General features: G+C 31.0%; 1 protein-coding gene and 1 long non-coding RNA gene across 2 annotated transcripts; both read left to right on the top strand.

Moving 5' to 3' along the window:
* Positions 1-1,012: 1,012 nt before the first annotated feature.
* LOC147811838 (uncharacterized) lies at positions 1,013-23,167 on the top strand. The gene is made up of 10 exons (XM_087162238.1): positions 1,013-1,284; positions 6,771-6,897; positions 11,753-11,874; positions 13,334-13,458; positions 14,928-15,088; positions 15,198-15,296; positions 16,745-16,847; positions 17,462-17,531; positions 20,348-20,396; positions 23,138-23,167. The coding sequence occupies exons 1-10, from the start codon at positions 1,013-1,015 to the stop codon at positions 23,165-23,167; spliced, it is 1,158 nt and encodes a 385-aa protein (XP_087018364.1).
* Positions 23,168-23,553: 386 nt separating this feature from the next.
* On the top strand, positions 23,554-26,167 carry LOC139425837 (uncharacterized). The gene is made up of 2 exons (XR_015432879.1): positions 23,554-23,623; positions 25,498-26,167. It is a non-coding gene; the product is annotated as an uncharacterized LOC139425837 (long non-coding RNA).
* The last annotated feature ends 1,792 nt before the right edge of the window (positions 26,168-27,959 follow it).

Here is a 27,959-nt window from a genome sequence, read left to right as displayed (position 1 = left end):
TAAGTAACACCTATAAATAAACACACAACAGCCATTAATTTTAAATCATTATTTTTACATCTCGCTTTTTTGATAATTTTTTTTTAGAATGTCCTGTTTTTTTCTATAAGCTTTTTATTTGTCTATTGTCACAAATGCACTATTTAAATGCTAAAAAGGAAGTAATAAAATATAGGAAAAATTTAAGTCTTCTATTTTTTAAATATATATTATTTTAGTATTTTCCTCATCGTAATTAAGTTTGTTGCTGCTAATGAGCCGCTATATTATTCATCATATAAAATACATTAAAAATACCTTATTAAATTAAAAATAACACTAAGACATCAGTCTTCTGTATTTATTTCTATCAAACGCTCCAGCGATTTTTTATTATTTTATTTTTATTTTACACTCTTTTGAAATATATCCGCGGTTTATATTAATAAAGAGTAATTTATATGGTCAAAATTACAAGCAACGAAAGAGTTTCTTTTACAAAAATTTAAGGTATTGTTTTTTAGAATGTTTTGAGTTGTCAAGGTTTATTTGAGGTTTGCTCGAAGTTGATTTCAAAAACAACCTTAAAAGAACAATCAATTAAGGTTTATAATCAAGGTGCTTGAAGTTGTTTTATTCACACTTTAGGATGTTTTGAGGTTAATACTAAGATGTTTCGAGGAAACTACTTTTGAGAAACTAGTACAGGGAGGTTGTTTCTGAGGTGTACGGGTTATTTTTTCGCCACTCAATGAAAATATGTATAATTCAGATGATTATTATTTTATCCGATCTGAACTAAAATTATTTCTGAGTAATATATGAGGTTGCATTTGTGTGGTGTAAATTAAGGTGAAATTGTAATTGATGAGGCTATTTTGAGTTCAAAACATATTCTACTTCAGGTGTATTTTTTACATCCGCCAACCTTATAATAACCTCAAAAATACCTCATTTTTTGTAAGGTTTATTGTATAGCTATAATGGAACATTCCTTATTTCACCTATAGGAATTGAAAACTAACCTTCAACTATGTTGAGAAGACGAAAACAAATTTTTAGTGATTATGCAACTGACATATTGCGAAGTTCAATGGTTACTGGAGTTCCACAAATAGCACATGCTGCAAACCCTGCTAAGAAACTCATTCGAGTTCTGGTACTCTTTGCTTGCTTGACGGGGTTCATTTACCAATCTTTAGACTTCATGAATCTATATTGGCAGTATAAAACGATAGCAAACGCTTATGTGGAAGAAACAAGAGACACGGAAGACCCTTCATTCACAATATGTAACTTAAATGGGTATGAATTTTTATTACCTAATCATTTGTTTTAAAACTTTCAAAAGAAAATAGTATTCATTTAGAATATTCATTCTGTGTCATAGTTTTTTTCCCACCAGCATTTCAGCATTATCTGCTGTAATTTTGTAATTATTTTTTACCAAAATATATTTGCTTATTAAGTTAAATATGTCTATACTCTAAAACGAACGGAATTATTTTTTCAAAATAAAATGAAAACTTAACCTTTACGATCTTCAAATATCCTCATAAAACCTCTTCCACCATTGTTCTAATTTTTTCACGCTAACATGTAAAAATGATATGCATTCTTCATCGTTGCAAATTATTTTAAAGTAAATCTTTTTAAAACAAAAGTCAAATTTGATTTCTACATTATTGGTTTCTTCAAATAAATAATAAAAAATTATTCGAAAGTATTATTCTAGCTGTTAAATTGCATTAGAACATTGAACACATTAGACTGATCGAATGTTAGCCCCTAAATTTAATGCTGAATATGGAAAAAATTTCCTCATGTCGCATAACTTAAGGTTCCTTTGACTACTCGTAAGAGAGCAAAGAAATTCCCAGAAAAGAACACTTGGTTTAAATGCATGATTCTTGGCTCTTAGTCACGTGCTAATATTAAAATTATCGAGCGCTGCTACATTGTAAAACATTTGAGCCTTTCTTTTTACCAAATCTAACCAACTACTTTACTACTTATCAATACCAACTACTTTATATTAAAAGTAGTGCAGATGAACGCGAAAGAAAATTCTTGCTGCAATCAAGCACCAAGAATCGTGTCTGGTGTTTAGAAATATGAGGAATGCCTTATTTCACTTCATTTTGTGTATTTGTGTATAGCAGCTGAAACAATATTTTTTCATTTTTAGGACAGATTTAACGTATATTTTAAATATATCTTTATTTAATCATATTCGAATCCGAACTAGACATAGAAAAAAATAAATCAAAAACAACTAGGAGGCTTCACCCACTGCTCGCTAACGCTCGCCAACCCCCGAGAATTGCTACGCAATCGTATGTGGTTCGCGCTGTGAACCATGGCTCGCTGCACTCGCTCGCCAATGAACACAATGTTCTAGCACAAAGACATAGTATATTATCATTAGAGACATAGTATTTTATCATCAAAGACATAGTATTGTACTTATGTAGAAGAATTCTATTAATGTTCTTATTGGCTTTTAAAAATGTATATTAGCTTTTAGATAGTACATGGTGAAAAAATCAAAACATTAGCTAAATGAGAAACATATTAGCAAAATAAATGATCAAATATTGCAGTTACTCACCCAAATTCAACTAAATGTGTATAATAAATTAGTTAATGCTAGAAATTTTGCAAGTTTTAGAAATTTTTTTTATTATTTAAAAATATAAACTTTAAACCCTAATTTTTCCTTGTGAGATAATAACCCCCAAAAAGTCTTTCATTTTCAAGAACACAAAAATTTGTTTTATCGCCAAATGAAATATTTTTTGGTGATCAGCATTATTGAAATCAATTTCTATATTAATTAGCATTTGTGATAAAGTACATAACATTTTAGAACAAAATAAGGATGTTTTACATACAATAAATTAAAATGCATGGCTGTTGGCATTACCCGAGAAATACCACGTGGAGGTCGCCATGCTGCATTTCTAATCGGGGAGTTTTGATTTTGGCAGTTGCCTACTGCCAATAGAAGTTTCAATTAAATTTTTTCCAAAAAACATTTTTTTCTGCAAAGCTCTAAGAAATTAACACTAAGCATTTAGAATATCTTTGAAAACACAATTATAGATTTGGCATCTTGGAGCAATTACTGAAAGGCTGTCAAATGACTTAACTCTTGACAGGCCAACATAAAGTTGTCCATGACTAAAAACTTGTTTAATCCATACTAAACTGATTTTCTCAAAAGTCTGACCTTGTGACTTATTTATAGTCATGGAGAAGGTCCGCCTACTAATTGAGTTTAAATTAAATATTATCATGTTTTTAGGGCATGAATCTGAATTGAACAATTATTGTTTCCGTTTTTAAAAGCGCTATATGTTGAGCCACCTGAGCTAGATTTGATATGTGACTTTTTTAGCAGCAATCATTGGTCGATTTTCTAACGTTGCCATTCGGGGAGTTGTAATGAGGCTTTTTTTTGGTGCCGTGTAAGAGAAATATATATATAGATATTTACGCACGTTGCAACAAGTCATATTAAACTCTAATACTTATGCTCGCCCTTAAAAGAAGAGCATCAAATATATTTGCAAGCATGTGAGGCAGTGATATGGCAGTATTTCGATTTGAAAATACCAATGTGACTGCTCTTCCAGTGAATAACAGCGATTAAATAACGCTGTACCAAATTGGCCGGTACATCAGCTCACATGAAGCTGTTTGGCGTATCTTTGGATTCCCAATTCATGGACGGGATCCAACCGTTAGTCATTCAGCCGTCCATCTTGAAAACGATCAGAGCGTATATTTCACGAACGAGACAGCGATTGACCGAGCTATAAATCTACCAAAAACTACAATCACCGAATTTTTTGAATTGTGTAATCGGGTGGATGCTTTTGGAGCCTTTGCACGGACATTACTCAGAAGTACCAATCTATTTCACATGGACTGAAACAAAAAAATGGACACCCCGCAAGCAAGACACACCGGCTGATGTATGTCCCGGTTTATTCAAATCAAGTGCCTTGGGGAGAGTATTTACAGTCAATCGTGGGCAGACTGAGTACTTTTATTTTCGACTGTTGTTGGTTAATGTCACCGGCTCATTGTCATTTCAAGATATATAAAGTGTATGGACATCAGCATCCAACGTATAAAGATGCATGCTTTGCACTCCACTTGCTGGAAGACGACAACCAGTGGGAATGTATGCTTGCTGAAGCAGCATTGAACCGTACTGCAAAGCAAATTCGTCTTCTATTTGGTATAGTATTAACTACATGTTTCCCGGCCCATATAGAAAGTTTATGGGATAATCACAAAGATTCGATGACTGATGATACACGGTATCAACATCGCACACGTTGCAACGATCTAAGGACAGCATTCAGCAATGCTATGTACAATGAAGCACTGATTGCTATTGAGGATCTTTGCTTATTGCCAACTTGCTACTCCGTCATTTCAGTATGCCTTTCTCCAAATCGAAGTACATCTGATTTATTAAACACTGACATAAACTGACTGTGAACTTCAATACAATGCGATAGAAATCGCAGCGATGTTACTCGTTATGTTCCACTAATGAATGAGGAACAAAGGAACATTTATGACCGCATTATGATCGCAGTTTCGGCAGGACAAGGTTGATATTTTGTGGATGCGACAGGTGGAACTGGCAAAACATTTATTATTTCGCAAATTCTCGCTGAAATACGATCAAATAATTGCATCGCGTTTGGCCGTTGCATCATCTGGCATTGCGGCAACTTTATTGGATGGAGGCAGAACAGCTCATTCAGTATTTAAGCTGCCATCGAATATTCAAAACAACCAAGATGTAACTTGCAACATAAAAAAGCAATCGTCTATGGCCACAGTGTTGAAACATTACAAAATTATCATCTGAGATGAATGCACTATGTCACACAAGCATTCGCTTTAGGCGTTGAACAGGACATTGAAGGATATAAAAGACAATGACAAATTATTTGACGACACTCTGTTACTCCTTTCCTTTGATTTAAGACAAACACTTCCTGTCATTCCGCGTTCAACGTGTGCTGATGAGATCAATACTTGATTGAAGTCATCTCCACTGTGGCATAATGTTGAAAAAGTTCAACTAAAAGTAAATATGCGTGTCCAAATGCATCCATCTGCTGAAATATTCTCAAAGCATTTATTAGATATCGGCGATGGAAAAGTTATTAAGGACGAGACTGGATGCATAAAATTACTTAACAATTTCTGCCCAATCATTGATTCACAAGATGCTCTCATTAACCAGATATTTCCCGAAGTACACACACACAAAACATTCATCATGAGTGGCTGACAGAAAGAGCGATTTTAGCAGCAAAAAATGTGGACGTCAACGAATTCAATCTGAAGATACAACAGTTATTGCCAGGCAACTTGGGAACATATAAATCCGTTGATGCAGTTTGCGATTCCATTGAATCTGCAAATTTTCCAACAGAGCTTTTAAACTCATTGGATTTACCAGGTATCCCACCGCATAATTTAGCACTCAAAGTTGGATCTCCGGTTATTTTGCTTCGTAATTTTAACCCACCACGGCTGTGCAACGGCTATTAGTCGTTAAAAGATTAATGAACAACGTTATAGAAGTCATTATTTTAAATGGCAAATTCCGGTGTGAAAGTATATTCTTTCCACGATTCCCTATTATGCCAACAGATGGGACAATTCAATTCAAACGCCCTTCGTTCCCCATTAGATTGGCATTTGCAATGACTATTAATAAATCTCTAGGCCAAACAATGTCTGTTTGTGGCTTAGATTTGAGCACACCATGTTTTTCACACGGACAATTATGCGTGGTATGCTCTCGAGTGGGCAAACCATCCAGTTTGTTTGTGTTAGCTAAAGATCGAATGAAAAAAAATATTTTGCACTCCATTGCACTAAGAGATTATTATTGTTGACTAATATTTTCAGAATTCGTTGGATATATAATTTATGAGAAAAAGTTACAATAAATTAAATAAACTATTATTTGGTGTGTTGTTGTTTTCACATTCCGTTTCAAGCGCTCCTTGCCTCTTACACTCATATACCACATACGCACACAATTGCAATAAATAAGATTAATTTTCATACTCTAGAAATAATTCATATAGCACAACAACGTTTGCCTGGTCAGCTAGCATATACCTAAAAATACAGCAGAATAATTAAAATTATTAAAAATGATTTTTTATATATTTTTATAATGATATTTGAATCAAAAACCAAATATTCATACCAATTTCTCTGATGAGGTCAAAATGAACGCAATGATCACTCTAGTTAGGTAAAACTGTCAGTTGCTTTAGTGTTAAGATACAAGAAAACTGTTTGTACAAGATACAAGAAAACTGTTGTCTCGTAAATATAACTTTAAGGCTTCTGATGTGTATCATATCTTACTATAAATTATTAATTTTAGTGCTTCTAAAAAACAAACATGGTTGCAGCTAATTTACACCAAGTAACGTAAAAGTGCCAGAAACAATCCTTAGATTTTGGTGTAGTATTTTCTAAAAGAAAAAAACACGAAAAAGGCGTTTGAACAGGAAAGTCGGAGCATCAATTGGGTGTGAAGTACCTTTTTTCGTATTCAGAGACACGATTTTTTTTTTACAGGTTTTGACATTATATGATCTATTTTTACTGTTTCTATATGTATTTTTAACTGATTTCAGTCAAAGATCTGCATGTAATTTTAACTACTATCTTAATTACTTTGTTTCACATAATTTTTAACACGATTTTGTCTTTGAATTTTATAATTTTTGCAGAATATATAGAAGTCGGATTTGTAGTGACCCAAGATTCATGTCAAACTGTTCAAATTTCGAAGATTACAATTGGTGTGATTGTTCAGATCAAAGATGGTGCAATAATGGAACTCTGGAAGATACTAAAGTGAGCAATATATTTTTTTGAAGTAAAATTTTTTCATTGCATTTAAGGTTAAGTGTGTTTTTATCATACACAGTACAGGAACTGTTTTCAAAAATAAATATGTTGTTCAAAATATACTAATCAATTTTACTTTAATTGATTAGTATATTTTTTTTGTCTACGCATGTGTTCCCCAAGACGTAAAGTTCTAGTAGGAACTGGCATTAGATTTTGATTAGGGTCAACTCAAATGAAATCATATCTTAAATGAAAATGATAGTTGGATCTGCACAATATTTTCTGGAAAAAAGCACTGATATAAAATCACTTTCACTATTGTTTAAAAATTGAGGAACATACACTGTAAAAAATGTCATGCATATACGAAAGCAAAGCATACTCCTGGTGTAGTATAGCAAATATGTATTAAGTTATTTTACACTGCCTGGTATAAAGTAAACTCCACCATGCTTGTTACTCAATAACACTAAAATTAATAGTTAACAGATGATATACGTCAAAATCATTTTTACAATACAATCTAAAGCAATAACAAAAATTTAGAAAGCGTTTATACATTTAAAATTGATGTTTTTGGGTTCTCTATTGCACCATTTATGTAAAGTAAAAAACGCTTTCCTTACAGCTCATGTATAAAAAATAGTACAAGATTTACTTATAAGTAATTTGGCCCTTAGTAGATGCCAATATGTGCAGTCCTCATACTTGTCAATATCTATCTATATTATATAAAACGCTAATACGTACGTATGTATCAATAAAACCGATGATATTTCTTTTCTCGCGCTGGCAACAGTTTTCATTTTTAACTGTTAGGCTTCGGCGCGCAAGAGCACGTAGTGAGCATCATATGGCTAATCTATATTATATAAAACGCTAATACGTTTTAATTGATAGGCTTCGGCGCGCAAGAGCACGTAGTGAGCATCATATGTCATTGGGTGAATTCTCACCGAATTATCAAAACAATTCTCACAAAATTATCTTCATCGAAGCCGATGCTTCACACCCGGCGTTCAGTACTATTTCATATCGTTTTACAACACATGGTTTTAGCCCTCTGGTGGGAAAGACTTTAAAACAAAACTTACAACAGTTACTTATCTCAACAACTGAAATTTAGAATAGTGTGATTAAGAAAAATATGTGAACTGTTTGCAATTTCAAATTAATATTGAAATGCACAGGTTTAGAATTTTCTACAGTGAAAAGTTTTCGGAACTTCAGTGTTCAAAAAAGTATACAAAAGCTAGACGTTAAAAGCGTATCCAATAAGCGAGCAAAGCGAGCATCGAATTACGAAGCAATCCGAAATGAACTGCAAGAAGCAGTTCCGGGGGTTGGCGAGCGCCAGCGAGCAGGGGGCGAAGCCTCCTAGTTACTAGTAAACCATTATATTTTGTGTATTGAGAAATATTGGGATTAGTCTAAGTAGGTAAATTTGCACTAACAAAGTTAGTTAATCTGCACTAACTGGAGCAAAGCGCTACATAGTGCAGAGTTATCTGATTTCGATGACGGTGTTATTGCAGAATATCTCAAAAATGACAATAAGTCACAATCCTTTTTTTTAAAAATCCAAATCCTTATTTAATTTATGATACAAATCCTTTAATTCCTGATCTATTTCTTCTCACCCTTTAATGCATTAGTGCAATTGGAACACGCTCCCCGCACGTTCTTTTTCCCTACTCTTTTTCTTGGAACAACACCTGACCCCGCGGTATTTCTCATGTCCACGCGAAGGCCACGAGTGTAAGATTATGCATGACGGTAACTCCCACATTTTCCATCAGAAGGTAGGAATGACGCTGAAAAAATAATTGATATGACAACTAAACTTCCGATGGTTAGGAAATTTCACTTTAACTTCTAGCATTTGAGTATAAATATATGAGCAAATAACGCTTGAAAAAGCATTCGATACGAGTTCATCAAGTTGTTACGTCCCTCTGCTTAACGGAGTTTTATTTCATTTTTCTTTCCCTCCTAGCTGAGGTGGGGAACCCTTTTTTGTTGGAGAAATGGCGTCATTTCGCGCCATCTTCACCTTTTTCATCAACTTGATTTTGAATCTTCTATTTTAGTCATTTTTCAGCTACTAACTTGCAATCACCATTTTATGCCTCTTATCCTACAGTATTTTAATGATAAAACCATATAATTTGGCTACCGGAATTAGAATGAAGTATTCAACGCCGCTATCAGTGTTGTCATCTTTGATATCCATCTGGAAGGGGCTAACGCCATCACCCCCCCCCCTCGAGTTGATCCGGAACGACTGCATATTCTTTTTGAGTCATGTGCTATGATGACCGGTGTTTCTCCGGGGAGCCCACTCGTGCCGATGTGAAGTAGATACAGAGTTGATGCAGTTTTGCTTTCGTGAACTTTCCTGCCAATAATTTTACACCCAAAGTTTACCACCTCTCCATGATTCCCACCTTGCCATGTTGTTCTCTTGCTGCTGCTGCCCCTATGTTTTGAAAGATCATCTAAATAAAAAGTGAACTTCATTTTTCTGAACTCAGGACCACTTTATTACTAGTTTATTCTTTTACAGCTGTGAATTTTTTTTAGATGTCATCATCGTGACAAAAATTTAAGGTATGTTTTTTTATTGATTTTTTACGTGATTTCTTGACCAGACCTGGACTACCACTAGTTTCATATCATGTGCCATAACTTTCTTTTAAAAAAATGCAAGTTGTAATTTTTTTTGTCCTTCACATAAATTTAATTTTAATTTTGTAATTTCTTCTTTTTCAATACCCAATCATAAAGGTGCAGACTCCATCTTTAGTGGTTTAGTCAGCTAAATTATCCCAAATTGAAAGTCGTCTAAGGAAATCGTTAGGAGAAGGTGAGCGAAATATACCATGAAACTAGGATGTAGGGACTGATTGTACTGTTCGTCGAAATTTAGAAGTTCTATTCCAAACTGATGGTCCATATAACTAATGTCAGAAATCTATTAAGTTCTGTAAAAATCTGGTTTAAGTTGAAGTGTTTTTTTTGGTAAGAAAGCAATTTTTCTTAACTTTAATGGCAGTGCTGTCAATTATAAGCTGTCACCTGACATCAAGATAAAGTAAACTTCGATACTTACTGTCTTTTTTGGAGTAATGGCATGGTGTCTATTAGGGATTGGTGTGCTGCAATGGATTAACCGAATAAATCTGGTATGCCTACTGCCTGGTCATAAACTCAATTGAAAACCCCTTAGACTTGCACGTTTTCTCCAATCTGATTTGAAAAAGATGGTCATTCGAGTACTTAAGGAAAGCCTGCTTCTGATTGCTAAAGCCGAGAAAAAGCAGGCAATGATAAAAGAGGGGATTAAAATCTCTATCGAAATCTCAGTTCTTGATGCCATTTCACGTTTTAATTGTTTTTAACCTCATAAAACCGATTGCCATAGGCAGCGTGCAGCTAATTCAATAACTGAACTTAAGTTTCAACTGGAGCTATGTGCTTGATGTCAAAATTTGTTTTCCGACCACTGCAAATTGAATTTGCCATCATTTTATCGTAAAAAAGAATGAATTTGTTGCGAATTAAACTACACACAAAACTCAAAAAGAGAAGAAAAAAATTTAAAAAAAAAATTAAAAACTACTCTAAAATGCAAGAATAATTCTTTTTTTTGGCACACTTTAAATAAAGGACGTAAAATGCGTAATTTTAATTATACTCTTTTCATCACCATCGAATCTCTCAAGTCTCATAAAAATGATGCGCCCTCATTTTTAGCTTCAAGTGTAAAAAATAGCTTTTTATTTTATTTTGCTTATCAACTCACTTACAAGGGAAACTAGGGAAGTGTGACTCGCCAATTTTGAAATAAACTAGCAGGATGTATGCCTTGTGAGGAATAATTTTAGGGGGCAACATTTGTTTCGGCCCATGGAAGGTTCAGTGAGAGATAAAAAAATAAGTCAATATATAGAAAAATCGGTATTTTATTACTTCAATGCAGACTATTAGTTATTGTAATTATCTCCTACTCCAATTAATTTTGTGGGACTTTCACGTACTATATACTGCATATTTATTGTCAAAATTGATTTCGAAAATTTTATATATCTGTAATTTTTCAGAAAAACCTGTTAGGTTAATTTAAAAAAAAAATTTACATCAAATTTTCAAATTTTTTTCTTTCAAAAAATTTTCCAAATTAATTGGAGTATGTAATTGCAAATCAATTAATTAATTAATAATTAATTAATGATAATTAATAAGAATTAACAATATTAATAAGAATTAACAATATTAATAATAATTAACAATAATTAATAATAATTCATTAGTGATTAATAATTAATAGTTAATAATTACTAATTAATAAGTAATAATTAATTAAAAAGTGATTAATAATTAATTAATAGTTAATTAATAATAAAATAATAATTAATTAATAGTTAATTAATAATAAAATAATAACTAATTAATAATAAAATAATAATTAATTAATAATTAATTAATAATGAAATAATAATTAATTAATAATTAATTAATGATAAAATAATAACTGATTAATAATTAATTAATTAATTTGCTTATTAATTTATTAATTAGCAAATTAACTAATTAGCCAATTAATTACAAATTAATTGGATTATGAGATAATTACAATAACTAATAGTCTGCATTGAAGTAATAAAATACCGATTTTTCTATATGATGAATTATTTTTAATCTCTCACAGGACCTTCTATGGGCCGAAACGAATGTTGCCCCTAAAATTATTCCTCATAAGGCATACATCCCTCTAGTTTATTTCAAAATTGGCGAGTCACACTTCCCTAGTTAGTTTATCAACACATTTAATTTCCTCTACTTTTATTTTTTTAAGGTACCGAATTCTGAATTAATAGAAAAAATTGGTCAAATGGATTATGAAGATTATAAAATGCTGTTACAAAGGTTGGATGAGTTTATTGATAACTGCTCTAGTGACGAAGGATCACCGTGTGAGTAAGTATATTTTATCCATGTAAAAGGATGATGCCAAAAAATACTGATTTCGTGTGTTTTAAAAAAATTATTTCTAATTATAATATAAAGAACAGTTTGTCTACGCTTTTTTCTTATTACTTCAAAATCTTTTGGGCTAGTGTCTTTAAATTTTGATAGAAGTTTATGATAGTAATTTTAAACTTGGTCCAAAACTTGTACAAACATTTTAATTAGTTTGTGCAGGAAGAACATTTAAAAATTACCTTTTCAAATTGAATTAACATAAGGCGTTTTGGTAAGTAAATCTTTGCACAATTCTATTTCTTCAAATATTTAAAAGAAAATATCAGAGGTGCTAAAACCTAGTTCAAAAGAAATCCGGGAATTGCTTTTAAAAATATTTTTTTGTTGATTATATTAGGCAACTATAAGCAAATTCACTAAATAAATAAATATAAATAAATAATAATGGAGAAATGGTAATTAAGGTTAAATAGTAGCTAAATAATGAGTTTGGTAACTACCTGAAATAACGTGATTACTTTTTTTAAAAGTAAGTTTTCGTTAATTTCCATTAGAGCATATGACAAAATAGACGCGTCCTAAGCGATTATAGCGCAATGCTATGACAAAACGCTTTACTACCTAAATTGACTCTTCATGTTAAACGCCGTCATGTCACGCCGTCTTCTATGTTTTCATAACAAATTATACCTCTGAGGGTACTGAATTGGAGATCGGTTATTCTCTGGTTCAAGTCTAATCACGATCTGTGGATGAATGAATGTATGTATAAATGCGTCTGCCACATAAACGTTTGTGACGTAAATTGTGTGCAGAAGACGTATTTTTGTTCATAGAGGGCGCCACTTGTCACAGTGGCCTACGAAAACAACAACAACTACGTAAATTGATGAGTTTCGCGTTTTCTTTTATAATTTTGCGACGTTCATTGCAATCGTTCAGTTATTTGTTTCATTTTAATCCAATGAAATGCTTAGATGTTCAGTTTTTGGGAGGTCCTTCCACTCCCTGTCTTACTCAACTGTCGAGGAGAGGAGACTGTGAAGTAAAACCTTTCATCCCTAGGTTAGGAGAAGGAGACAGTCAAGTGGAACCTTTCATCTCTAGGTTAGGTTATGAGGAAGATAATTAAAATTGCAAATAACAACTATAATAGGTATCTTAACAATAAGCAATATAATAAAGTTTAATAATAAAATAAACAGTATTTTCACCTTAAAAATTTTAATCTTCAAGCTATTATCTTTGTATCTCATTTAATTTGCATTCGAATGCAGCCTAAATAGAATATTTGCCACAGTTTCTTCTCGAAGGATTTTATAAGTCTAATTTAAACTCCAGCATTGTTACGTTTCTTAACACTGAATCAATATTACTACTGTTATTATGCATTGCAGAAAATTATTATACAATGTTTTAAAATTGGACAGTGCATTCTGAATCAATATTTTAGCTTAGAACATGCTTATCACACACGCTGCCCATCCAGATTTAAAGACGTCATTGAAAGCTGTTGGACTTTAAATACAGTTATTGGACGACCAGAAATGGAACCTAAAAGAATAAACTCAACCGAAGGTAAGTTTAGGACTCATCGACAGGTTGTTTCAAAATTCGATTAACATAATCAGGTTGGTGAAGATAGGCATCTACAGGATGGAAAGCAGGAGGCTTTGAATTTCGACGAGACTGAAAATTACTTATCCATTTCAGCTGCAAGCAAAATTCAGCTATTTTTTAATATTTAAAACGCCTTCCCCCTAGGTCCTGTCAAAATCACGTGGAGAGCATTAGTCTCCTATTTTTCGTGCCCGTGATATTTCCGAGTTAGAGTGTTTAAAAGTAATGCATCAAAGACTATTAAATATATCTATCTCTTGTGCCCGCATTTTTTTTTATTTCCAATTTTGCTCACTAGATGGCATCACCAGACTATTATCCATGCAACTTTCAATGAAAATTATTAATGAAACTTCTAAAGTAGATTAAAGGCATTTCATAGAAATAAAATGTTAGTAGAATAAAGAAATGCTTGAAAGTCATTACTGCAGCCCTCTCTGATGAAGATTCGTTTGAGAACTGTGCAATACCCCGCAAAGTGTGCACATTATATGTTAGGATTTCGTATCATATTATACTTTTGTACCAAACAAATACTTCACTCCTAATTATACCAGGGCGTTTTGCCTGTGCTCGATTACCACCCTGCTGTATCGGACCCAGATAAAAGGAAATCACTCACGTGTTCGCCATGATATTATAATCGGAAGTAAAAATTCTAAATTCTGTGAAGGGGGATTAGACAATTCATGGCCTGAGTAGAAATAGGCCGCTGGGAGCAGTAAGTGATCTGACAAGAAATTTGCAGTTAATTTGGAAAACAAAATTAGTTCTGGTGCTGACACCGGATTTTTGAAATTCCTTCAGTTACCATCAAAAATTTTTAAAACCGAACCAAAACAAAAGCAGGAGACTAACCAAGCAATAGTAGAACAGAAATATCACTGCATCAGCCTGAAAATTTCTCATAAGCAGGATGAAAATAACTCAACTTGAACATTGACTGTATGCAAGAATCTGCTTTTTTACTCCACTTATAAAGTAAAAAAATAAAAAAGTTCCGATAATGCCGTGAAAATGAAAAATCAACATGAGCAACAAAAAATTCAAAATTGTAATTTTTATATATTTGGCATTTTTGTATAATACTCTATTTATTACAAAAGATTTTTTTTTTCAAAATTAAGTCTTATTTTATCTGTTTTTTGTAAATTCTATTTTAGCGTGCATCTAATTAGTATGAGAAAGAAAATAGTTGTCAAGTCACTTTTTTTGAAATTTACCGTGAAATTTTTGCAATTAAACAGATGCTTTTTTCAACAGCATTATTGCACTTTTTCTTTTGTATTTGGTTAAATGGTATTATTTGGAAAGATATTAGAGGTTATGAGTAAGGTAATGTTTATTATGCCTTTGATTTGTTAATAACATTAAACTTGGAATAAACATTATGTGAATGGTGAAAGTATTTTTAATGTATTTTCTAGAAAAAATTCTGACTGTGTTTCCTCATGTTGAAGAATATCCCGATTATCATGCAGTTGCTTCAGCATATATCTCTATTCACAATGCTCGACAGATTTTAAGTCCGTTCAATCATGGATTTCGAATGGATCCCAACAAAGTGCTGGAATTCCGACTCAAAAAGGTGTTATTTTATTTTGAAAATAATTCTCTAGATGTAAAATACTATTAAGTTTAATTTTTTTTTATCCTTTTATACTGGATTTTATTAAATATATATCTACATATTTCAGGCAGTAACAAAACTTCTCCCAGCACCGTACGAAACAAACTGCGTAGATTACATAGAAAAATGGAGGTCAAGAGGAGGATATGGCCCCACTAACCAGAGAGTAAAAAAAAACAATATTTAATTAATATTTAGACTACTCAACCTAAAATTATTCAAACATATTTGCTTAATGAGTTCTCGGTAAAGGCTAATTGGTCATTTCAATTTTCATATTTATATAGTTTCGCCGATACTGGACGATAGAAAGGCATATATTTTGATATGGAGGTGCCCATGTCTGACTCTGCAGTTGTATATTCCACTTTTTCTTCGCATTCATGAATATGAATAAATAACACAATCTATTGTCAGAAGAAAAATAATAATTATATGAATAATACAGAGGGACAATTATTTTCTTTTTTTCAGTTGCATGAAATTTTTTAAAAAGATCTTTGATATTTTCTCATAACTTATTCCAAATCTGGTATCATTTCTCTCTAAACTACAGTTTTCAGGCAGTTTAATTACATGGGCCTAACAAGGACATTTGAAAATTCGCTCGTGTGATAAAATGACCCTCTTATTTGGAACGTAGGGCATGGTAAGAAGAAGGCGATAAATACATTTCAGTTTATGTTGCAATAAGATCATATGTTTCTTGTCTTAAGTTCAAGGAGTAGAGAAATGTAATAAGATAAATCAATACGTTATTTATAAAGTTGTACAGTGTTCAAAATGAAAATCGTGCCACCATGAATTGCTTTTGATCTAATTATCAGATCTTCATGTTTCAGGATTCAATCTCAATGTTTCGAGGAGGAGATTTTAAATAAGTCAATTAATTAAAGAATGCAACATTTCAAGTTACCAAATTAAGCGCAAAATCATACTTTCCCTAATATACCTTATCTGGATAGATTCGGATTTTTGACGCCTAAAATATAGGGGGGTAGATGTAATTTGCAGAATATAGTCCCAATATTTTAATATTGAGAGCGGTCCAAAGTTTTCAAGTTTTTTTGATGTTAAAATTACTTTATGCGTATTTCGCCCCATATCGAGAACTTTGTAAGTGAATTGAAAAACTTTTGAACTTAATTATAATTTTATTCAATTATTTTTTATCAAGTTATAATTTTGCTTCGAAATGTAGACCTATTAAAGGAAATCATTAACTAATTTTTACTCATGGTTAATGCGATAGGTTCATGGACTAATGGACAAATATGTCTGTCCATTGCTTTCAATAATAATTTCAAGTTTTAAGGCTTTATGGTATAGCTGTAGAATGCTTAAATATATTATTACATTGTTAGAATGCTTAATATTACTTTAATTCTACCTTTTAATACATTACATCTGATACTATTGTGACGCACTTTGTTTCACAGCGCGTAAGCTGCTTACTTAGAAAAAAAAATCACCCTAAATTGTTTATTTTATTTTGAAATTTTTTTTCCGTGAGAGAATTCTGATCAATCTTTTTTGATTCATTATCTGTCATATATAATTTTCGGACAATCACTGTTTAAACAAAGTTAATGAATTATTTTTGGAATTTTTTAGGAATGCTTTGATGAATGCATAAAAAACCTCAGTCTGCAGTTTCTTGGTTGTGTTCCACCAACTTATGGAATTCCGAGCCATGAAAAACGCTGCAGCTCTACAGGTAAAACAAAATGAAAAACTAGTATGATTCTGTAAGCTATTTAAGAAGGAATTTTTTCTCAAAAAATTTTCAATTATTATTTTTTTAACATACATTTAATCAAATAACTGTCAAAAAAAACCGTCATGATTCTGAAAATTTGTAACTTCACAGTCCATTTCAAAGGGGCTCTTTTAGAGGATTAAGTTTTCATGGATATTCAGAGCCATCTAAAGGTGCATTGCATTTAAATTTAACATTTTTCAATTGAAAGGGTCAATTTTTTTTTATTTCGTTAAGAAAGTATCAACTCTATCATCAACGATTTCATAACTTTCATCGATTGATTCAATCTTAATTTTTTGCTCTTCTAAATTTAACTTAGCATTCTGAGTTTTTTTTGCGAGAGTTTTTTAGACACAGGTATTATTTAATGCAAACACTTTTGTGAAATAATGCAAAGAACTCTTGTAATTTAGTTTTATTTTTTGTTTAAATTTGAAGGGAAAAACATAAACACGAAGTCACAAAAATAATGTTAATGGTTTGAAAGTTTTTTTACACAAAAGTAAATAAAATTGCAGTTACAAATAAAAACCATTACTTCAATAATAAACAAAACTCAAATTTTGCAGAATTTATGGGGAAAGAGCCAAGACGCGAAATTGAAGAATGTCGAAAAGAACATTGTTATCCTGCGTGCTAGTAAGTCATAGTATTTGATCTTCTGATAAAGTAAGCGTGATCAAATCTTTTTTGATATCGTCTTTGATTAATTATTATTTTTAACACTGAATAATATATTTGTTATTAATTCAATTATATTATAAATAATTAAATATTTCTCACAGTATCGCTGATTGGTAATATTTCTAGACATTTTTTAATATTAGGTAATAATATTTACTAAATATTTAAAGCTAGTTTTTATCAAAATTTTGCGTTAAATTCACATCAGTTACGGAAAAGAGGCATTTAAAATTATGTAATGCAGTGGAGCTAAAAATAAAGTTTCTTTTATCTTATAGCGACATTGTCCCCCCGAAATCTAATATCCGATGCAAGAAAACAACAATTAGTACTTCGATTAAAAACTCAAGTCGTAATTTTTTCTGTTAGTGTGCCTTTTCAATGAGATTGCTTAAATAAAAATATAATTTCCTTAACCTCGTTATTCCAAATTTTTAAATACAATTTTTTACTTTCTTGGCCAAAATGTAAAGGAATACACCACAAAAATATACTAAAATTTGTAAAAATGCAAAAAATTAAAATTTATAATTTTCTGCAAAATTAACCTTAATTTTTTTTTAACAAAAATGCTTGTTGTATTCTTAATGACACTTTGACAAGCCATGCCAACCAACCATTATTGGTATCTATTGAAATAAGTAAGGAAGGTGCACATTTCGTTTGACAAGAGAGCACAGCAAAGTACGCCTTACCTCAGATGACTCACGTGTGACTCATTTGTGAGGCCACTCCCTTAATTTAGGCATAAATCTGAAGGAGAAGGAAATGTTCTCCATATTACGGTAACCATAGTACTGCTCAATGATCAATCACAGGACTTTTTTTAAAAATAAATAAATTTATTAAAATAATTAAATGAAATTCACTTAAAATTTTGCTTCGCATTTATGAATTTAGATTCTTTAAAACCGCATAGTTATAATTAAAAAAAAATCATTTTCTGCTATTTTTAAAAAGTTGGGTATCTGATGGATGATCACGTGCTTTCAAAAACTGGTTTGTCTACCCTTCGATTTGAATTTAAAATTTGAAGAATTTCTTTGAAAATATTCCATTTTCTGTTTAACTTCTTTTTTTTTTAATTCAAAATTAAGACAAAGTGACAAAACTTTAATAATACTTCGTGACTTGGTTTTTGAACTTTAGTCGGTAGGTTATTGAGATGAAACATTTTACTTATCATTGTTAGAAATAATTAAAATTTTCATATTTTCATTCATTTATTTCATAAACTTTAGCACCAAAAAAAAAAAAAATCTAGTGCCTTCTCCAGGGTTAAGTTAGCCTATAAAATATAGTTCTAGATTACAATTTAAAAAATAATTTATTTCCAAATAATTATATCCAAAATGAATTATTTCATATATTAAGAAAAATCTCAAGGTTACTAGTAACAATTGTTTTTTGACAAATCTATTTGAAAATTTACGTTAAGGGGCAGCCTGTTATTTTACAATGCATAAAGTTTATTTTCTCCTTGAGTATCTTTAACGCATCTCTTCAATACTAAAACATTTTCCTTCCTTTCTTGCATAAATTTCAACCTTGCAAACGCGTTTTTTTAGTACAATTGTGATGAAATTTTGCAGACATTATTACTTTAATAATCTGCAAAATCAATTTCACTTTAATTTTGCAGAATTTTTGACTAGAATTTTAAATACGAGCACTTTTAAAACATACCATATTTCTATAAGTTAAATTTCTAAAATCAAACATATATTTTGTAAAGTGTTTCCTTTGGTTTCAATACAAAGTAAATCCTACAGAAGTAGGCGTAAATATTTTTAGAGCGTCATTCAGCAAAATGTTTACAAACGGGCTGGAGATTCGCATTCCTGAGAGCAGGAGTTCGAATCCCGTTGGACGAAGAAACCCCATGAAATAAATGTTGATTGGCGCACGTTAAATGTGTTGGATCACAAAGTCCTCTAAGTTCCTATGACAAATCAATGCACCTGCGAGTACTGGATTGGATATTTATCACTCTCTAGTTCAGATTTGAATTTCTTTCGGTTGCTAAATGAACGGATGTATGAATGGGTACACCCTGTAAAACGGGCTGTGACGCGTGTGCGGCTGAAGAATCATATTCCTGGCCATAGATGGTACCATTGAAAAGCAAGAAACGTTTTCTCTACAACAACAACGATTACAAACTTGGAGAAGCCGTGTGACGCATCTAAAAGATTACGAATTGCAAAGCAACTCATGAAAATAAATACCATAATATGCTTCTAGGAGCAAATCTACCTTATGAACAAGTTGGTTGGGCGCACTTTAATTGTTACTTTTATTAATATAAACGGATCTAAAATTATGGTAATTTGTTATTTGGTAATAATAATGTCGAAAATTAAATTCAAATAAACACACAAATATCTGTTTTATCGTAATTTACTGATTTGGGTGAGCATTTAGTGATTTCAGTAAAGTCAGCAGTCAAATTTTGTCCAGGCCCTTATTTCCATAGTACTGCTCAGCAACGAACCACGGAACATATATCGCATGTAATCGGTGGGTCTCAGCAGAGTTGATGATCGAATCCCGGCTCTCCCCTCTACCGGAGTCTGATTCTCTAACAACTAGGCTATCATGGCCAGTATGGAAGCACATTATACTTTACGTTATTAGTACATTAGAAAGCACGTTATTAGTTAGGGTAATATTCATGTCTGAGAAAAGGTGTAATTATATACCTAATGTTGATATCTTATTGAAAAACTGAATGGGATGAATAAAATTCTTATTTTTGCTTTTGTTGCTAGTGAAGAACATTTTGCAGTTGAAAGAGAAATAGTTCACTCAACAGCTAACGTAAGTTTACTTCTATATTTGTATATATATATATATATATATATATATATATATATATATATATATATATATATATATATATATATATATATATATATATATATATATATATAAATAAATCTCTTGTCACAACTCCTCCTAAACGGCTTGACAGATTTTGATGAAATTTTATATGTATATTCAGTGGGTCTGAGAATAGGTTTATAACTAATTTTTTTTCATTTTTTGGACAAATTTAATGCATATTTTAAATCTATCTTTATTTAATCGTATTCGGATACAAACCGGACATAGAAACATAACAAATCATTAATAATATTCACGCACGTTGCAACAAGTCATATTAAACTCTAATACTTATGCTCACCTTTAAAAGAAGAGCATCAACTATGTTTGCAAGTATGTTAATAAAGGTAGTGATATGGCAGTATTTCGAGTTGAAAATGCCAATGTGACTGTTCTTCCAGTGAATATCAACGATGAAATAACGCTGTACCAAATTGGCCGGTACATCAGCTCCAATGAAGCTGTTTGGCGTGTCTTTGGTTTCCCAATTCATGAACGGGATCCAACCGTTATTCATTTAGCCGTTTATCTTGAAAAAGGTCAGAGTGTTTATTTCACGAACGAGACAGCGATTGACCGAGCTATAAATCCACCAAAAAATTACAGTCACCAAATTTTTCGAATTGTATAATCGTGCGAATTCTTTTGGTGCCTTTGCGTGGACATCACTCTACTCAGAAGTACCACACTATTTCACATGGGCTCAAACAAAAAAATGGGCATCCCGCAAGGAACATGCACACCGGTTGATGCATGTTCCCGTTTATTCAAATCAAGCGCCTTGGGGAGAGTATTTACAGTCAATCCAAGGCAGACTGAGGGTGCAATGTTGAAAAAGTTCAACTATATAACTAAGTAAATATGCGCATCCAAAGGCAAAACATTCAAATATGCAAAACATTCTCAAAACGGGTTTTTGACATTGGTGATGGAAAAGTTACTAAGGAGGAGACTGGATGCATAAAATTACCGGACGATTTCTGCACAATCATTGATTCACAAGGTTCTCTCATTAACCTAATATTTCCCAATGTACTCACTCAATACATTCATCGTGAGTGGCTGGCAGAATGGGCAATTTTAGCAGCAAAAAATGTGGACGTTAGCGAATTGAATCTGAAGATACAACAGATATTGCCAGGTATCTTGGTGACATATAAATCCGTTGTTGCTGTTTGCGATCCCATTGAAGCTGCAAATTTTCCAACAGAGTTTTTAAACTCATTGGATTTACCAGGCATACCACCGCATAATTTAGCACTCATAGTTGGATCTCCGGTTATTTTGCTTCGTAATTTGAGCCCACCACGGCTACTCAACGGCACGCGATTAGTCGTTAAAAAATTAATGAACAACGTTATCGATGTCATTATGTTAAATGTACTTCCACGAATCCCTATTATACTCACGAATGTGCCAATTCAATTTAAACGCATTCAGTTCCCCATTTGATTGGCATTTGCAATGGTAAGGTCAAACAATGTCTGTTTGTGTCCTAGATTTGAGCACACCATGTTTTTCACACGGACAATTATACGTGGCATGCTCTCGAGTGGGCAAACCAGCCAGTTTATTTGTGTTAGCTAAAGATGGGATGACAAAAAATATTGTGCACTCTACTGCACTAAGAGACTAATATTTTCAGAATTCGTTGTATACATGATTTATAAGAAAAATTTACAATAAATTACAGCGCTCCATTCCTCTTCTACTCATATACCACACACTTACAATAAATAAGATATATTTTCATACTCTATAAATAATTCATATGTCAAAACAATGTTTGCCGGGTCAGCTTGTATATATATATATAAAATAAGAAATCGTTTTCCGACCAAATCTTACAGGTTTAGGTCCAGTGTGTCTTACTCCAGCGAGGTCTTACTCGACATTACTCATGTCGTATTCGGCAATGGTTTGAATGCAAGCTATTTTCAGCATGGATTGAAAAAAAAAAAGAAAAAAAAACTTTCAAATGCAATGACAATACATAATATGACTCAAAAGTTAAGATTTTAATTGAATAAAGTTATTAAAGATAGAAATAAAAATTCTAAGAACTACTTCTTTAAAGTTGACTGAAATGGAAGAATTAATAATTTTTGACGCTCCAATAACCACCAAGTGCCCAGCATTTTTTTTTCTTCGTTTAGTGGAAGCAAAATCGAATTATTTTCTCTCTCCAAGTCGACATGAATCGTCATAGTTTTTGAAATTTTTAACTTATTAAATTATAATAAAAAGATTAAATAAATTTCAAGATTTCTTAAATCTGAATTAAATTAGGAACCCCTATTTAAGTAAGTTTTCAGGTTTTTTTCTGGTTTTTGTTGCGTTTTATGCTATGCTGCTTTGCATTGTTAATGAAATTGATTTTTTCAACTGAAATGTATCTTTTATTTAAATTTTAATATTTATCATTTTTATTTTTAGTGATTATATTTTTTTCTTTGTTTATTTAAATCTTATTCAGCTTTGGCGCTTAATATTTTCTGCTAAATTTTCTTATAAAATTTACTCTACGTTTATTGTTGATTCCGTTTTAGCTGCGGTAACATTTTCAAGTTCGTAAATATGAAACAAGTATGAGGAGTCAAGTATTATATTTTGAAAATGCGTAATCCTATTAAAGATTGTACATTAAAACGATTTTTTTTTCTCTTTTCGAGCAGGATTGCCAGCGTCCACCAGCTAGCAAGTAAGAATTTTATTGAACTAGTAAAAATTATAATTCTGAGACTTCAATAGGTATTTGCACAACGAAATAAATTGCAATTACAGGATAATTTTGAATAACATGACAATTTCACGTACTTTTTCTCCCTCTTTTCACATAAATATGCAGATTGAGCTTTCTTTATAAAAATATAATGTTTTTTTTACCAAAAAATATTGCTATGTGTAAATGTTTTTGTAAGAAAGGGCATAGCTATACATCAAAAATAAATATGTATTCTTGATGTATGAATATGTTTCTATTACATATGAGATGTTTTAATTGCGCTATATATTTTAATAAAATTCTTAATTTTTTTGTCATGAAATTTGTTATGAATTTGGTGGACTAAATTTTTTTTTCTAGCCAAAGAATTACGATAATTATAACCATGAATACTGTAATGGAAACAACAACATATGAACACAGTCCCAAATTTCAGGTAAAATTTAATCTACTCTTTTATATTTTAGAGCATTTATCAATATTCATAAATCACTATGTCTGCGCCAATACAACAGTTCTGGATGTTCGATTTAACGCAACATTTTTTTTTGCTGCACAAACTTTATGGCGCATAAAACTTGAAATTGCGGAGGGACATTGGAAAAGTAGTTCAAGAATTAACTAGCAGTTAAACTTGTAGGGAAAAATAGTCTGATTTACAGGCAACAGGAATGCAAATATAAAGTTGAAACGTCACTTACTGAAAGGTTTATTTGCTATTTTTTAAAAAATTATTTTTCTTTCTTTTTTGCTGTTCTGAAACTAATGAAAAACAATTTCAAAAAAAAAAGAAAAAAAAATATTTAACAAAAAATACTTTTCTTTTAAAAAAAAGATTAACACAAGATTAAACAGTCATTATTTATCAAACTGGATATAAAATATTTATTTTTTCTCTATTTCATCGTACTTTCAGTACATTTTCAATTAGTTAATTTTTTAAAGTTTCTAGTTTTAATAGTTTTTGAGCATAAAAGCAAAATGCAACGTAAAGTTGAACCCCCAACAAAAGTAGTGGAGATGCTTGAAAGATTGTAATATGGAGATTAATTAAACTTTTTATTTAACTTAGCGCTTAAATTTATTTTATGCATCGTTATATGCTATGTCATTGTAACCTTAATGCATTTTTTGCAGGTCCACTTAACTGCAGAACTTAGTTAAGTAAATAAATGTACTTATCAATGATATACCGTTGTAACCTCAATGCATTTTTTGCGGGTCAACTTAATTGCAGAACTTCGTTAAGTAAATAATTGTGAGTGATGTGTTATTCTAACCATAATATATTTTTTGTGGGACAACTGAATAACAGAACCTCGTTAAGTAAATAATTGTACTTATTAAAATAGTCAAATCTATGTGGATTTAAAATATAATTTGCAATGTAGAAAGGTATAGATGTAGAAAGAAAGTAAGATTTTGGAGTTTAAACTATAAATTTGGATCTAAAGAACATATTTTGAAATAATTTCATTTGTTGACTTCTTGTAGATTAGTCTGCTTTAGGAACAAAAAAGCATGACTGAAGTTCAGCATGTAAGACGTATTCTAAACCATGATTTGAGAATAAATCAACGGAGCGTTTTAAAAAAAAATTTACGATTTAAAGACACCATGTACTTAAGGAAATACATAAAGTAAACTTCTAAAAGTAATATGTGAGACTAATTTATATGTGAATCAAAATTTTTGTTAGATCAATAACTGATATCAGGTGCAAGACCATTATTATCAAAACCGATTTCATTAGAGAAAACTGTTGACATATGACATAATACCCTGTAGCTTAGCATACATAAAATAAATGAGATCGTAATAATTAAAACTTCTTTATTTTTTTACTCTGAAATTATTTCATGACTCTGACTATTTTCATGACTTTCCTTATTTTCATTTACTCTGAAATTATGACCAGATAATTTGAGATTTTTTTCGTTTCGCTTTTATTCTATTAAGGGAGAAATCATTTTAATGAAAAAAAAATTATGTGCATTTCTGAGTTTTTGAAAAAAAAAAGTTTTTGCTGAATTTCGAAGACATTTTTGAACATAGGTTAAGATTTAAGGATATTTTCCGTTCTCACAAATAGATTGAAATTTCTGAAGACTAATATCGCAATTTGAGGACTGTCCTCAACATTTTAGGACGTCTGATCAACTTAGTATACCTACAATCCATATAAATACGAAATGCAAACCTTTGCAAGCAGTAAAAAAATGTGTTTCATAAGATTGTATTTATCGAAATGCATTTGACATAAATTTCTTATATGAATTGAGTTGGATATTTTACTATTATGCATTTTAGAGAGTGGAGGTTTTCAGCTATATAGGTGGCTACGTTGGGATTTGGCTTGGAATCTCATTGGTTGCTGTATTCGATTTCTTGGAGACAGTCATACTTATCATAAGTTATCCTTTCAAGAGTTACAAGAAAGTTAGGAAAAGAAAAGGAAGAATAATTGACGTCAAAATATTGACAAGAGATTTGTAAATATTTCTTACTCTACAACCATCTGCAAAAATCCCTGTTCATCCAGTTTTGCTGGAGCTATTGCAAAGATGTATTTATAAGAATATTGACTATCGTAAAGATGTAGGCTGTTTATTTATGATATTTGAGTTTTATGAAAGCTTGTGATTTTATATACATTTTATCATGCATTTTTATAGTAAATGCGTATTATTACTAATTTTATGTGTTATTTTATCAACAATCAGAAAAGAAAAGAAATTGGAAAATTTAGAATCATTTCGAGTACTGTAATAGAGCATATTTTTCTGTCACATTGCCAGAACAATGATATTGTCGGATAACTTAACTTGCACAAACAGATTAATTGTAGTTTACAATAGTTTAATTACTTTGATTCTTAATACATTTAAAAACAATGAAAATTCAAAGTTTCTACAAAAATATTATATAATAATTTGCTTTTTCATTTTGTGCAATCAATAAACTCCAGTTATCTTTCTGACTCAGAATTTTTATTCAATATATTTTTCTTATTTTGTATTCATTTGGGACAAAATAAATGAAAAAATATCATATTTAGCATATTAATAATTTATGGTTAAGAAATACAGTTTTAAACACTGTTGTTTTTCTCTTCTTTTTTTACGGTTAAAGGTAAAATTTATCTAACATGGCACACTTCTGAACAATATTTTTTTCAAGTTTGCACTTATTTTGAGGTTTTTTGATCTAAGAAAAACAGTTAATTGATAAGTTTTTCATTGTGAATGAAAAGAAAAATTTTCAAGCTGCTTTTTTTGGATATTTTAGCAGACATATAATTTAGATAACCTAGCATTTTTTATTAGCTATTAGACTGTTCTTTATATATAAAAAAATCGAAAATGTATCTTTGCTTGTAATTAGAGCATCAGAAAAGAAATAAAAATATGGAAGGGACTTCGGTGTCTTATCTGCGTCAAATGGTTAAATGATACATTTTCTATTATATAATGTACCTATTACATGATATATCTATTATATCATATATCTATTACATGATATATCTATTACATGATATATCTACCTATTATAAACAAAAAAGATGTCTCCTAAATGCATTATTGTACATTTTTTATTAGCTTAAAAAAGGATCAGAAAAGTTAATTCATTCTCGTTTTCAATTTAAAATAATATAGCCAGAATGAATGGGAAAAAATACTCAAAAAGGTTAAAAATCCAGAAATAGATAAATAAATAACTTTCAAGTAATTGATACATTTATGAGTACAAGCCTGACAATCCGATGATGTAAATAGTAGTTTCTGACCTTTTTAAATAGTAAAGATATGGTACATAGCACAAAATAAAAAAAGCGAGCACTTTGAAAACCGTTTATGATCGGTTTTTACGTACGGCGCCTGACAGTCTAATCTTAATTATGCTAATTAATTTGTACAGATGATATTTTGTGACAAAATCCGACAGAAAAACGTACCTCCTTTGAATAAATAAACCTTCATACCAATGTATTTAATTTATTGACCCTCAAAGCATAGAGGAGGGGATAATCACAGTTTAAAAAATAGGATTTTCAGTATTTATTTAGGAGAGAGGTCTAAATTTTAGATCTCTTTATGCTAATTTTAAGAATTTTGATGGTGCAAATGTACGTTCAAAATCATGTTCCCTAAATATTTTCCGGAAACTTAGTTTGGCGAGATTTCAAAAACTTGCCTTTTTGAGATTTAAAATTCTTCTGGCTTATTAATTCTGACTTTCAATTTCTAATATTGTTTTTCGATTCATAAATTGCATTTCAGTGTCCGTTATTATGACTGCAAATTGATGTAATAAAATTTGCTTTCATAAAATTCAAAATATGAGATGAAATACAAAAAAACTCAAATTAAACACGAAGGGAATGAATTTTTAGTCCAAAATTTTTTTTTGACCTACAATAATAAGTCTTAAATATAAGCGCTCGAAATCAGCAATAGATAGTATTCATCTAAAGAATTTTTTAATCAAATGAATTCTTTCTATTGGCATTTACATTGAAGTAACAATTTTCAAAATGGTACAATTTTCAAATGGTTTTCAAATGGATAGTGGGGTAAATGGTGGTGTCATGGAGATTAAAGCTCTAAAATTTCCTGATGATCAACTTCACGATTCTGGCAATATGGTCAGTATTACGCACATGCCACATACTTTTCAGACAAGCTGACACCCATCGAACTGAAACTGGGTGGGTTTCAAACCACGATTGTAGATTGAATCTCAGCTCTTCATAATGAATATTCAAGGTTTCA

This window comes from Parasteatoda tepidariorum, chromosome 4, assembly GCF_982258835.1.
Source record: "Parasteatoda tepidariorum strain Cologne lab strain chromosome 4, Ptep-v5.0, whole genome shotgun sequence".
Lineage (NCBI taxonomy): Eukaryota > Metazoa > Arthropoda > Arachnida > Araneae > Theridiidae > Parasteatoda > Parasteatoda tepidariorum.
This window is presented reverse-complemented; position numbering and strand designations above follow the sequence as displayed.

Bases quoted from the DNA above. Each gene is read 5' to 3' on its own strand.
- LOC147811838 (XM_087162238.1), top strand. From the start codon at position 1,013: ATGTTGAGAAGACGAAAACAAATTTTTAGTGATTATGCAACTGACATA. The intron at 15,297-16,744 runs GTAAAAAAAAAC...GGAATTTTTTAG, and splicing joins ATGGCCCCACTAACCAGAGA to GAATGCTTTGATGAATGCAT. The intron at 20,397-23,137 runs GTAAGTTTACTT...CTTTTCGAGCAG, and splicing joins TAGTTCACTCAACAGCTAAC to GATTGCCAGCGTCCACCAGC.